The sequence below is a fragment of the Zophobas morio genome, unplaced genomic scaffold, assembly GCF_036711695.1.
Source record: "Zophobas morio isolate AGI-343-1 ecotype UQ-CSIRO unplaced genomic scaffold, CSIRO_AGI_Zmor_V1 ptg000014l, whole genome shotgun sequence".
NCBI classification, from domain to species: Eukaryota; Metazoa; Arthropoda; class Insecta; order Coleoptera; family Tenebrionidae; genus Zophobas; species Zophobas morio.
The window spans coordinates 27,517,994-27,530,286 of record NW_026972119.1 but is presented as its reverse complement, the minus strand read 5'-3'; the positions used below and the strand labels follow the sequence as shown (position 1 = coordinate 27,530,286).

Below are 12,293 nucleotides of genomic sequence, written 5' to 3'. Positions count from 1 at the left end.
AAACAAATACGATTAATTTAAGCAAACCCTTGTTTTGTTTACCAACCTTGATAACAGAGACCAGAAGCAACACACTTAACACGAGATTACATGTAGCAAACACTATAGACAACTTAAAGAAATCTTCGCGTGCTTCTTCACTTCCATGCTTGAGTTTCAAAGTACAACTAATTATGCCACAAATACCAAAAATCTGGTAAAGTAAAATTAACATTCGATAAAATCATTAAATATGTAACTCACAAAATTGATTATCACTAAAATAAACCAACCGAAACGTAGATTAAAGATAGAATGGGCTTGTGCCATTTAGGCAATATTTTTTTGCTTCAACGACATTACCCTTCAGTATCCCGACGTGAAACTCGCTAAAAATGTGCCAGGAAAGATTCGGGAATAAAGCAGTTCAATAGACGCCAGACGTCTTGGAGCCACACGATGTTTGTTTAGGTACTGTCGTATTGTGGAGATTTCTTTTTCAAAATTTTCTCGTAATAATTGCACCATCGACGACGACTTATTGTCCCAGAAAAACATGCTTTCAGGTTTTTGTGAAGCAGTACATCTATTTTTTTTTCAGTATTAAAAAAAACCGACATTTTTTATTTTCTCGGAGACTATAGAACAACTTTATGGTAATGAATTCGCAAAAAATTGGAATATACTTCAAGAGGGAGGGGAGTTCTATTTAAATAACTTTAGACAATTTTTTTTTAATCTCATTCCCTTTTTCTTTAATTATATACGTGCTAAAATAAGGTAGATTTATTTTCCATAAAAAATGTATTGTTTGTGTGGTGGCTCTGACTTCATCAGCTCACAAGCGCTTTTAAGAACAAAATTTTATTCCTGAATTTTTACATTGCTGCAATCATTTTACTCTCACGCAATTTAATTAAAATGTTGATTATCCCGGTGACCCGTTACCTTTGACTTCAATATTATTCATGTTTAGGCAATGTACAGACATTTAGGTATCAGTGTCGCTTTTTACAACGCAAATTCTGTTTCGAAACAATATTTCCTTAGTCTCAATATAAAGTGAACGCTAGTCAGTAATTGGTCATTTTTGCAGTGCCCGTAAAATGTTCGAAATATATCTATATTGTATCTTTTGTGTAACATTTAGTGTTTCTACGAATCTCGAATCATCGAAACTATTTTCGATATGGCGTGATTTTCCTTTGAAAGTACTGTTAAACACAACGAGTAGTCAACCAGAGTGCCAAAAGGCAACTGATTTTTTTTTAAATTCTGTAAATAATAACGATTTAAATGCTTTGAAAAGTGAGGATGACTAAAAAATCATTGTTCGTTATTATACGACGCAATTTTTTTATTAGTGTTGGATGCTACAGCAAAGTTTCCATCGGGAATACTAAGCGGTAATATTGTTCAGTATGGTGATTTTACTGAATGTATGGAAGTAAAAAATGCTCAGTATTGCCTTGCCGAAATAGATCTGGAGCCTTTGTGGAAGAAACAGTATTCCGAATACAAGAATTTAGTCCACTCTTTTAATTTCTTTAGAGAATGTTTTGAAGACGTAAGTATGCATATAGAGATTTACTTATATTTTGTGCGGTATTTTTCACAAAAAATGCGCCATTTTTAACTATACATTATGATTTTTTTTCTGTATGTTGGAATTAAAAATATATGTCTTTCTGACGATTATTTATCGACTTTTAAATTTTTGATCTAACGTCAGCCAGCTCATAGAATTCCTGGTTTTACGATGATTCGATGGGGATTTTGCATACCGCGCGAATGCTCAAGTAAGGATCTGGAAAAGAGTTTAAAAGCCAATTTTGGAGTTCATGCACAAATTCGATCAGGAATGTGTCAAAAATCGCAAGAATATGTAAACTTAACAACTGGTGATTACATAGCTAGGTAAGTACCGAATAATCCAACTGTCGTGTTATCAGAGTTTACATGTTAAAGATATCTCCCACAAGATAATATATACACAAAGAATTTTGCTGTTTCTTTACTTTAAACAATTGGCAAATGAAAAAAAAAGTCTTTTTCTGTGCGATTCCTTGCTCTATAATTAATAAAATTAGTGGTTTGTATACTCTTATATGTATTTCACCTGATGCTATTAATGCACTTTAAGCTTCCTATTTCTTTCTGGACGTGAATTTATTAAGTAATTCTATCAAAAAAGGTTAACAATTTATTGGTACGCTTTTTCACAGATAATAATAAGTTAAGTAAAAAGATTTTTGTTCCTTCTGTAACCAGTTTTTTAAAAACGTGTTAAAAACATCAGTGAAATATTTGAATTTTTTATATCGGATTTATCAGACTCAGAAATATGTTTTTCATTTCAGAATATTTTTTGGACTAATAATACTTGGAGTCTCTACGTCAAGCCTCCTTGATCACTTTTTTGATGTCCCCAATAACGGTACGTTTTCGTACAGAAGATACACTTAATAATCGGCTTCTATTTAGGTATTATATTGCAACTATTGATGGCTTTCTCTTTGAAGAAAAATGTTTCGAAATTTTTAAAAATCAAAGAAAACGATATTGAAATTCGGGGGATAGATGGTATTAGGGCACTAAATGCGGTTGCCTTGCTAATGTCACACAAAGCCGTGTCACTTTTCTTTTATCCGTTTATGAATAGAACTGCCACGGTCAATGTAAGTCGTTTTTTGTTTAACTTCAGAAAAGTCGAAAACTCATTTCAGAAACTGAGCAAACCGTGGACAATCTTAGCCAAGAACGCAATAGTTTATACCGACTCATTCATGCTTTTAAGTGGGTTACTTAACGCCAACGCTCTACTAACAGACTTGAGTAATCGCCAAAGCATGAATTTCAAGCAAAAATTGGTCAACAGAATATTCAGGTATTGTTGAAATAAAGTTTATTCAATTATTTACACTCTAGAAACAAGTACATACAACAGTGAATCGAGTCCATAAATAAAATTACAAAGTAGTTTTCGCAATAAAATGATATAAAGATGAATTACACAATGGAAATGGCATGATAAAAATCTATTCACTATCTGATTTATTTCCTGAACCTGATCCAGATTCAGACCCGGACCCAGATCTGGACGCCGACCTTGATCTTGACCTCGACCTGGACCTAGATCTCGACGGCGATTTACTTCTTGATCTGGACCTGGATTTGGATCTAGAGACCGACCGTGACTTAGAGCCTGATCTAGATCTAGAAGGTGATTTGGAAGGCGATCGCGAACCGGAACGTGATCGTGAACCCGAGCGAGATCTCGATGCAGATTTAGATCTGGACCTCGATCTGGATTTAGATCGTGATCTCGATCTAGATTTTGATCGCGATGGTGACTTTGACTGTGACCTCGAACGAGATTTAGACCTGGATCTGGAACGTGACTGGGATCTTGATCTTGAAGGTGATTTCGATCGCGATGATTCTGCATCGCTCTCTTCTGAAAGTAAAAGAATGATTTTTGTGTTTGAAAATTTTCGTGAAGCAATTTACTGTCGTTTTCCTGCTGTTCGTCGTTCTGTTCCATTTCCATTTCTTCGTCTTCGTCGCCTGCCGGTTCCAGCTGTTTCTCCCGGTATCTTTGCATCCGGAATTCGTTAGCGTCCATTGGTCTATGTTTTACGATTAGACGAGTATTGCTTGCAGGTTGGCCGACCTTTTGACGACGTTTACTCAATCGTACACGCGTTTCTAATTCATTGTAATAAGCGCCATCTGGTCTAATAACTAAAAAGTAATTCTCTTCATAACCTTTGCTGGCTTTACTTTTTACATTCCAGTTATATTCTCTGGCCATTTTGTACTCATATTCTTCGTCGTCTTGGTAAGGAATTTCGTTGACAAAATCTTCTCTGCGCTTGGTTAACGTCTCCTCCGTGGGCAAAAAGTAAGCGACGAATTGCTCCCCACTTTCGTCCATCACACCTCTAACGACAAAGTAAATTTTAAAATCCAACATAACTGCCCAAAAGCAAAAATGAAAATACTCAATTATTGATTTTTATCTTTTAGTATTGCAGCTGCTTACAGAAAATCCCTCTCTGCCTGTTAGAAATTTACTGGCTACACAATTTTCAAAATTACATTAAGACTATGACATTTTTGATTTTCCCCTAATAAAAATGTTTGAATCAAGTGCTGGAATTTGTCAAATATTACATAAATATATTTTTTTTAAGTTCTGGAAATGCACTAACACTAAACGTCATCTAATGAAATGTTTGCTGCAAAAAAATGCCACAAGAAGCACGTGGTTTGGTGCTGCTTCAGAGATGAGGGAAGTTTGACGTGATTTTTTTTCGTTTATGACTATATTTTGCTGAACTTAATGATCAAAAATCACGTTAATAGTAATAAATTAAGAAAATACCTTATCATGGCTTGAGACATTTCTTCAATTTGCGCTGGCACCTGTTTACCAACAGGAGCTGGATCTGAGTCGAAAATAACTTGAGCAGATGGATATTTCCACAAATTAAAATCAGGAAACACTGGCAAAACTTCAACTGCTGTAACATTTGGTTTGCTGTAGTGTTTTTCAATTGGATTTAGTGTGTCATTGAATGTCTTCTCAATAGCTTTAATTTGGGAATCTCGATCCATATACAACGTTTCATTTTTCAAATTCTTCTTAATACTGTAGCCAACTTTAGCTTCAACTTTATCCATGGTTTGTGGTTGAAAACGTGTCTGCTCAGTGGAAATATATTCCGTTCTACGAAGCCACGACACTGATCTAGCATGATGCCTGGAGCGTTTAGAGTCTTGTGGTGTTAAAATATCTTCTTCTAAAAGTTTCTCATCAGCAGGATCCAGCATTGCCCCAGGTTCAACGGCATAGATATCTTTGTTAATTAAATCAATAGCAACGCCTAAATCATGCTCTGTTAGTACTTCATATCTGTAATTGCGTTCTAATGAAGTTGGGTTAAATTGAATGAATCTAAAAAAGTAAAAATGAAGTATGAAACGAAAGCAGCACAGTTATCAACCTACCGAGACGAATCAAAAGGGTATGAAATAAATTTTAAATCAAAAGGAATATCGGGCAACGTGTTGCAATACTTTACTCTGCATATCAAGTCCGATCTGAAAGTTAATAGATTAGAATTCGGTTAATTTTATCCATGTACCCACTTTTTTTCTGCTGGTTTAACGGGGCGTTTTTCTTGAGTTGTGTTGGTGCCATTTTGTATAGTTGGCGGCATCGTAGACTCGTTTGGTAGATTTTGGATACTATTTAGAGACACTGCGTATAATGTTATAACACAAAATTATAAGTTACGCTGTAACAACAAAACTCTCTTCGTACATCAAACACCTAACCTCTTTTTTGACACCTTCACCAATACCAACTGGTACCAATGAAATGCGCTTGCTGTAATTGGTCAGTTTGTGTTACCAACATGTTACTGATAAAATCGATTCGTATTTTAAAATTGAAGTTTTTTTTTCAGAATCCTTCCAAATCTGTTAGCTTTAATCCTGTTTTGTACCTATTTATTGCCTCTGATGGGTTCTGGACCCTTATGGCCTACAATTGTTAATCACCACGCTTTTCTATGTAAAAAATACATGTGGAGGAATATATTATTTATACATAATTATTTTGGGTTTGAAAACATGGTAAGTACATACATAAATAACTATTTGGAATGGCACTAATGGTTAAATATAATCATCATTTTATATTTTATAGTGTTTGACCCACACACACCAGTTAGGAATTGACATGCAGTTATTTTTTATTACACCACTATTGGTCTATTTAATTTGGAATTACAAGAAGTTGGGATTCTTAGTATTATTCGGAACAGGATTAGCTTCGACAATTTTGAGATTTTGGATAGCATATACAAACGAATTAACTAGTGTAGTGTATTTCGGTATTCCGTGCGTATGCTACAGGTTGCGTGTTTTTTAAAATAATAATAACATCATTTCAGAATTTCGAAAATGTTTTCAATTGCTAATCTGTCGTACATCTTGCCAACGCATAGAGCGACTATTTATTTAATGGGTATTTATTTAGCTTATTTATTAAAGTTTTCTGAAAAGGACACTTCATTAAATAAGGTAATTTTTGTATTTGTGTATTCAAATACTTGAAAAAAAAAACCTAAATTATGTTACAAACACTAAGGAGAGAATTTTTAGATACAAAAAACTTGTCTTTGGTGTTTTCTCTTACCTGTATTTATTTGGAGTTGGGTGGGACAATATCACATGGTTGAAAAAACTTACGTTTATGACAGAGTTGAAGGTTCTCTTATTTCTGCTTTCTCTCCGCTGTTATGGGGAGTTGGCATATCTTTTGGAATTTTTTCCATAAATCGAAATTTTGCAGGTAATTTGTATTAAGCTTTGTGGAAGAGATCTGACTTTAAATTGAGAGTACGTGCTCTTGTGCCCTATATCAGGAGCTGCTACATATAAAAAACAATATTTTATTTTTAGGATTGCTTGGAAAATTTCTTTGTTGGCCATATTTTCAAATTGTTACCAAATTGGCATACGCTATATATTTGGTGCAATTCCCAGTGTTCTTTTACAACGTCGGTGTAACCAAGCATATAGATGAATATCAGCCATATTTCCAAGTAAGTTTTGGTATAATGTAGTTTATAACTTCATTGTATTATTGTGTATTTATAATATGTGTCGTTAGTTGCAGATACTTGAGACGACATTTATTGTCTTGTGCTCGCTAGTGCTTGTTCTTTTCGTTGAAATGCCATTTCAAAATATCAAAGAAGTATTATTTAATAGAAAACATAGTTATCATGCTCCTACAGATAAGGCGTTAGTCAAATATACAAGTACGACGCAAAGGTCTCACCTCAAGAGTGGATGATTTTGTTGTCAACGTATTACCTACTTAAGTTAATAAAACACTGATTATTTCATACATATCATTTATTTAAGTCCATTTCCCATATTTTTGTTTTCAAAATTTGTTAAATCAAATGCGTATTTTATACCACACACAAGACTACTGTATTATTTTAATTCTTCCCTCGACTCCTTGCATTAAAGGTGATTTGATTTTTAAATATTTCGTGTAAACATTGGAGTCCAGATCTCCAATAATTTTATTTTTTATGTACTTTTGAAATAGAGGATTGAAACTCGTATCTGTTAAAAAAGTCGGCAGTAAAACTCGATAATCTTTTTCTAAAATAATGTCTTCGCAACTTATATTTTCGAACTGACTGCAACATGTCTTCAAAGTCTCTACTCGACCTCCTTCGGGATTACTAATATTAAAAACAACGTGTAAGCCTACAAGTAACATTGAAAGAGATGTTGATAATAACAATTATCACTTGCCTGCCATTTGTAAAAGATGTGGAAATTTCAAATGATCGTTATTGATGAAACTTTCTAAAATTTCTTTAAGGTGCTCTCCTTTAATATCACAAATATTTATCGTATCTTGAAAGGGAAAAGTCGTAGTAAGCTGATAAAATGTGATGTCTGCAAACATTAAATTCTTAAAGACTCTAGAGATATTTAAAAAAAAAGCATACTTCCTTCTTCAATTCCTGCTCTTATACCGCCAGCGTGAATTGCGGCGATAACTGTGTTATTGCAAAAATTATCGAGCGTACTTTGGTACTAGAAGTCAGAAAACTGTGAACTAAATACGAGAACTTAATATTTTAAACATACGTACATTGTAGAGCATCGCATCTGTTGCAAAATTACCAAGAGGACATTCCTCCGATCGACACGGTTGATTTAGCATCGTATTTATTGTAGTTCCAACTATTTTCTTACCTTGTAAATTAACAGCTTCTTTCCAGAGAGCTAACTCAGCATCTATTCTAACATCTGCGGTAAAAAATATAATGTCATTTACACGGTATTTGTCTAACCCCTGAAGCACAAACATCAAAATAACGTATTTTAAAAAAAACCTAATCTAACGATCTTTGGCACAGTTTTTTAATGAGAGTGTTATGTGCATGTTCACAGTGTCCTTAGCTATTTGAAATAATCCTGAAACTAAATTACCAGAATGAATATTATTATCATCTAAGAAGATCGGTGCGCCATCCCATCCAACAACATTGGCAAAGTTGTCAAAAAATACGGTCAGATTTCCAAGATATTTGGTATAAGCAGACGCTTGTACCACTAACACTTTATCTCCACTTTTATTTAAGACGATAGTTGGATAAGGTCCTGATGGTTTATCTGGACCTGGTATCGGAGCTAAAATTTGAAGTAAACAGGTAGGTATTTCTCGTAAAAGAACAACTGCAGATTTTATTACATCCTGTGTAGAGAAATGTGTCAGTGTGTCCTCCAACGATAACTCTTATTTTCGAAGACGAGTTTCGTGCCATTTCCAAATCTAGGTTATATCCACAGTGTGATAAAACAATGTTTGCAAAAACTTCTTGTTCAAGTCGTTTGGCTTCATTATAAACAGAGTCTAACTCATTTGCAAATAATACGTTTTCGGTACGGGAAGTTGACTAAAATATAGTGTTTTTTTTTTGTTAATATAATAAGTTTTTTTTCTCGACAAATAATCAGTTAACTTTTGAGGTCTATTTCTTTGTTTAGTGTTTCAACTTGCATTTTTAAATGAAATAATTTTCTGAAGTGTGAGTGCAAAAATTTTCTTACACTTGTAGTTGTAGTAAGAGCTCCAATAATACCAATTTTCTTGCCATCCCTCTCAATTATCACACTTCTTCTGTATAAATTATCAAGACGCGGTTCCAAATTAGTATTAATATTTGATACAATTACGGGAGCTTGAATGTGCTGCAAGTAAGGCACTAAACCATCAATTCCATCGTCGAATTCGTGATTACCCAGTGTCTAAAATGTATACAAAACTGAAAAGTTTTCAAAAATGAACAATTTAGTAATTACAATGGCATCTAGCGGTAATTTATTCAGGAAATGTTGCGTTACGTTCCATTTATGAACTATGTACCACAAAGTTCCTTGAAAATTGTCCCCAGCATTCAGTACGATAGAATTTGGTTTGTGTTTTTTTAGCTCCATAATAGCTGAAAATAGCCTTGAGAAGCCACCAATGCAGTTGTTCCCTTCACAAGTTGTTGATACATTGTCGACTGGATCATACCTAATAGAGATGAGCACCGTAAGAAATGGAGTAACGTGAGCAATTTTTTAAATACGTATCCCAGTTATTGTGTTACTATTTCAAAGTCGATTTAATCTTTCGAAAACACTTGAAAATAAACATCTAAACGGACCCGTCAATGTGACTTATAACATCTATAAAATTTTGCAGTGAAAATAGTGAACTATAATACTTCGACTTTATATTTTTAGATAAGGATGTACCTACTCACCTAGCATGAAAATCATTAAAGTGTACAATTGATACATTGTAACTCTCACACCACACTACCTTAGATAAAACACTAAAAATAATCATTTGCTGTACTACGCAACGCATTATCGCTAGCAGATTTTACGTAACAAATAATTATTGTGCCTGAAATTGCGTTTTATTAATGCTTTAGGACACAGTAAATGATATGATTTTGACAAAAAAGAACAGAGTGGATTGTGGCTAAATAACTATTCGATAAGACGCACTAATAAAAATAAGTGGTACAGGTACTTTCATACATGTTGCTTATCGGCTAACGTGTATTCGTCCTTCAATCTTCTGGAAAATCGGGGATTTACGGTGTATATATCTAACGAACACACTTAAATCTAACTCTCCTAGTTGTCGGTTTCGAAGATAAGTTTTGATCAAACTAAAACCAAAACCACCGTTGGCCAAAAACGATGGTAAAATAATCGGATACGTTTTGTTTTCATCAAAGTTTTCATAAACTGGAGCATTGCACTTTCTGCATCGTAGTTTAAGGCACGTCACTCGTGAACCTTCCACCTTCGTCAAATTGTAAACAACCTGCATTCCTTTGTATTTAAAAAGTAAAAAAATCTATGATTATAAGTAATGACTACCTGAAACTTGCAACAGGTTGATGTTGTCGGTGCTAACGGACGATTCTAGAATTTCTTTCAAATGTTTACCTGTAACTTCTCCAATATCAATCGTGTTAGCGAAAGGTTGGGCAGTCACGATGTCATTGTATGTTATGTCTGCTTGTAAGTAAAAAATGTTTTAATATTACAAATTTTCTTCAGACACTTACTTCCAACATCAATATCAGATCGCAAGCCTTTAGCATGCATGATAGCTATAGGACCATTCGTCCAAGACTCAGCTACAGGCGAATCGGTATACTATAATTTTATTTTTACTAAAATTTATACATAATATGTGTAAAAATTTAACGTACTGCGAAAACCATGGCATCTGTTATGACATTTCCCATTAAACATTCTGCCGTAAGACAAGAACTCTGTTTTAATCGTACTAAGGTACTACCTATAACCTTGTTTCCTTGACGATCGACTTCTTGTTTCCAAAGTAATAGTTCTTCATTTATTTCTTCGTCTTAACAAAATAACTAAATAATTTTATAATCACAGATAATATGTTTCGTATACCTTGCGATAGCGTAGAGTCTAAAAATATTGAATTTCCTACCCATCCAACAGGCTCTCCGTTCATATTAAAAGAAATTGTTAAATTTCCTAAATATTTGCTATAAGATGAGGCTTGAACTATTAAAACAGTTTTGCCTTCAGAATTCTTGACAACTGTTGGATAAGGACCTACTGGTTGGTCCGGTCCAGGCACTGGTTCTTAATTTGATTTAATAGAATATTATATACCACAAAATTTCTACTCACCTCCCGTATAAAGAAAAGAATGTGAGTGACCTCCAACAATTAAAGAAATTTTCGACGAAGATTTGCGAGCTATTTCTTTTTCTGCGTCGTATCCGCAGTGAGATAAAACGATATTCGTGAAAACCCCTTCTTCTTTAACCAATCGTGCCGCCTCAGCGTTAACCGAGTCTAATTCTTTCAACAGAATAATATTCCCAACATTAACTAATTCCTAAAACCCAAATTTCTGGTATTTATGCATCACTTGTACAGAACAACATTGACGCATAAAACACTTTAGGGGCTTCTTTTATATCAGTAGTTGTCAAAGTAAATCATAAAAAGTATATAGGTACTTATTGTGTTTGTTTGAAAATGTTTTAAAAGAGAAAACATTTTTTTTCGCCGGAGTATCAAAAAATAGCTCTTCTGATAAAGACGACGTGTAAAACTGAGCAAAAACATTATACGCTTTCCGTAACCAATCTTTGGTCAGTTTATGTCGTCCTCAGAGTCATGACCCATCAAATGTTGTTCGTAACGGTGTTTTAGATTTTTTTATTATCATTAGAAAAAAAGATATTGTAGCGTTTGGATTACTTTATAATCACAGTATTGATTAATACCCACATCTGTTGTGGACAAAATGACTCCTATTATTCCAATTTTGATCCCTCGTCTTTCTATAATCACGCTTTTGTTAAGGAGATTTTTAACGACTGGTTCTTCGGTCGCATCAATATTGGCCACGACGACGGGGGCGTTGAGATGTCTAAGAAACGGAACTAGACCGTCAATTTTATCATCAAATTCGTGATTTCCAAGGGTCTTGAAAGACACAAAAGTACGAAAAATTAAATTATATTAAAAACCATCTACTCACAGATGCATCTATAGGCAATTTGTTCAAGAAATACTGAGTAACATTCCATTTATGTACATTATACCAGAGAGTTCCTTCAAAACTATCTCCTGCATTAAGTAGTATTAAGTTTGGATTTTTGTCGAAAACTTTCATAATGCGGGCATACATTCTTGAAAAACCGCCAATACAATTTTTGTTTTTGCATAGACCAGAATCGATATTTGTTTCTTCGTAGCTTTCTCAAAAATGTTTATTAGTTTGAGACTGTGTTTGTTATCAACTTACCGTGCATGAAAGTCGTTGATGTGTAGTATCGACAACTCTGTCAAATTTTCTTGGATTATGAAACTGGCCGTACAGCTAACACATATGAAAAAATACGTAACACAGTTTATTCTTATCATTCCGATTACCCAGCGTCGACAACTAATGAAATACTTGTCCTTATGTTTATTAATGTTCGACGTTGGCTGAATGCGACAGATAAGTAGAGTGAGTAGGTAAGGACGTAATTTCAGAGAAGGAATTATTGCACAAAACAGAAAGTATCTTCAGTATTTACTTTGTTTTTTTTTTTTATTCGAGAAGACTGATATTGACAGATTACCTTGGAAGATTAGATTTAATTTTCTGGATAGATACCTATACTTAACTTGTCAGAGAAGTAAACACAGATGCCGGTTTTGGA

The 12,293-nt window shown here is 33.9% G+C and overlaps 3 protein-coding genes across 11 annotated transcripts; 1 reads left to right on the top strand and 2 right to left on the bottom strand.

Annotated features, from left to right (window-relative positions):
• Positions 1-955: 955 nt before the first annotated feature.
• LOC135128762 (nose resistant to fluoxetine protein 6-like) lies at positions 956-6,885 on the top strand. Of its 2 annotated transcripts, XM_064055835.1 has the most exons (12): positions 956-1,287; positions 1,344-1,546; positions 1,712-1,896; positions 2,340-2,416; positions 2,464-2,657; positions 2,706-2,866; positions 5,454-5,622; positions 5,696-5,889; positions 5,943-6,072; positions 6,154-6,343; positions 6,454-6,596; positions 6,665-6,885. In XM_064055835.1, the coding sequence occupies exons 1-12, from the start codon at positions 1,086-1,088 to the stop codon at positions 6,848-6,850; spliced, it is 2,034 nt and encodes a 677-aa protein (XP_063911905.1). In that variant the 5' UTR covers positions 956-1,085; the 3' UTR covers positions 6,851-6,885. The 2 variants fall into 2 exon arrangements, with proteins under 2 accessions (XP_063911905.1, XP_063911906.1); XM_064055836.1 differs by lacking the exon at positions 6,665-6,885 and having other exon boundaries at positions 6,154-6,390; positions 6,454-6,536.
• On the bottom strand, positions 2,870-5,359 carry Atms (antimeros). The gene is made up of 5 exons (XM_064055837.1): positions 5,134-5,359; positions 4,993-5,085; positions 4,367-4,939; positions 3,490-3,923; positions 2,870-3,436 (listed from the first exon to the last, which is right to left on the bottom strand). Exons 1-5 carry the CDS (start codon positions 5,202-5,204, stop codon positions 3,018-3,020), a joined length of 1,590 nt encoding a protein of 529 aa, XP_063911907.1. The 5' UTR covers positions 5,205-5,359; the 3' UTR covers positions 2,870-3,017.
• A 9-nt stretch (positions 6,886-6,894) lies between the features above and the next one.
• LOC135128761 (apyrase-like) lies at positions 6,895-12,172 on the bottom strand. 8 transcript variants are annotated; one of them, XM_064055830.1, is made up of 11 exons: positions 11,891-12,172; positions 11,624-11,840; positions 11,371-11,568; positions 10,762-10,972; positions 10,516-10,713; positions 10,305-10,462; positions 10,158-10,248; positions 9,967-10,107; positions 9,714-9,918; positions 9,619-9,658; positions 9,016-9,103 (listed from the first exon to the last, which is right to left on the bottom strand). In XM_064055830.1, exons 1-11 carry the CDS (start codon positions 12,007-12,009, stop codon positions 9,098-9,100), a joined length of 1,584 nt encoding a protein of 527 aa, XP_063911900.1. In that variant the 5' UTR covers positions 12,010-12,172; the 3' UTR covers positions 9,016-9,097. The 8 variants fall into 8 exon arrangements, with proteins under 8 accessions (XP_063911902.1, XP_063911899.1, XP_063911904.1 ...); XM_064055827.1 differs by having other exon boundaries at positions 9,619-9,918; XM_064055832.1 differs by lacking the exons at positions 9,714-9,918; positions 9,967-10,107; positions 10,158-10,248; ... (4 more) ...; positions 11,624-11,840; positions 11,891-12,172 and adding exons at positions 6,895-7,278; positions 7,327-7,473; positions 7,527-7,614; ... (2 more) ...; positions 8,276-8,480; positions 8,635-8,832 and having other exon boundaries at positions 8,887-9,103; positions 9,619-9,666.
• Positions 12,173-12,293: the final 121 nt, after the last annotated feature.

What these genes read in the sequence shown, in the direction of transcription:
- LOC135128762 (XM_064055835.1), top strand. Translation starts at nt 1,086, where the DNA reads ATGTTCGAAATATATCTATATTGTATCTTTTGTGTAACATTTAGTGTT. An exon ending in TTTTGATGTCCCCAATAACG is followed by an intron (nt 2,417 to 2,463) that starts GTACGTTTTCGT and finishes GCTTCTATTTAG; the next exon opens with GTATTATATTGCAACTATTG. An exon ending in CATAAATCGAAATTTTGCAG is followed by an intron (nt 6,344 to 6,453) that starts GTAATTTGTATT and finishes TTTTATTTTTAG; the next exon opens with GATTGCTTGGAAAATTTCTT.
- Atms (XM_064055837.1), bottom strand. Translation starts at nt 5,204, where the DNA reads ATGCCGCCAACTATACAAAATGGCACCAACACAACTCAAGAAAAACGC. An exon ending in TACCCTTTTGATTCGTCTCG is followed by an intron (nt 4,940 to 4,992) that starts GTAGGTTGATAA and finishes TTACTTTTTTAG; the next exon opens with ATTCATTCAATTTAACCCAA. An exon ending in ATGTCTCAAGCCATGATAAG is followed by an intron (nt 3,924 to 4,366) that starts GTATTTTCTTAA and finishes CTTTGTCGTTAG; the next exon opens with AGGTGTGATGGACGAAAGTG.
- LOC135128761 (XM_064055827.1), bottom strand. Translation starts at nt 12,009, where the DNA reads ATGATAAGAATAAACTGTGTTACGTATTTTTTCATATGTGTTAGCTGT. An exon ending in TCATTTTGTCCACAACAGAT is followed by an intron (nt 10,973 to 11,370) that starts GTGGGTATTAAT and finishes TTTGGGTTTTAG; the next exon opens with GAATTAGTTAATGTTGGGAA. An exon ending in TTCTTTTCTTTATACGGGAG is followed by an intron (nt 10,714 to 10,761) that starts GTGAGTAGAAAT and finishes AATCAAATTAAG; the next exon opens with AACCAGTGCCTGGACCGGAC.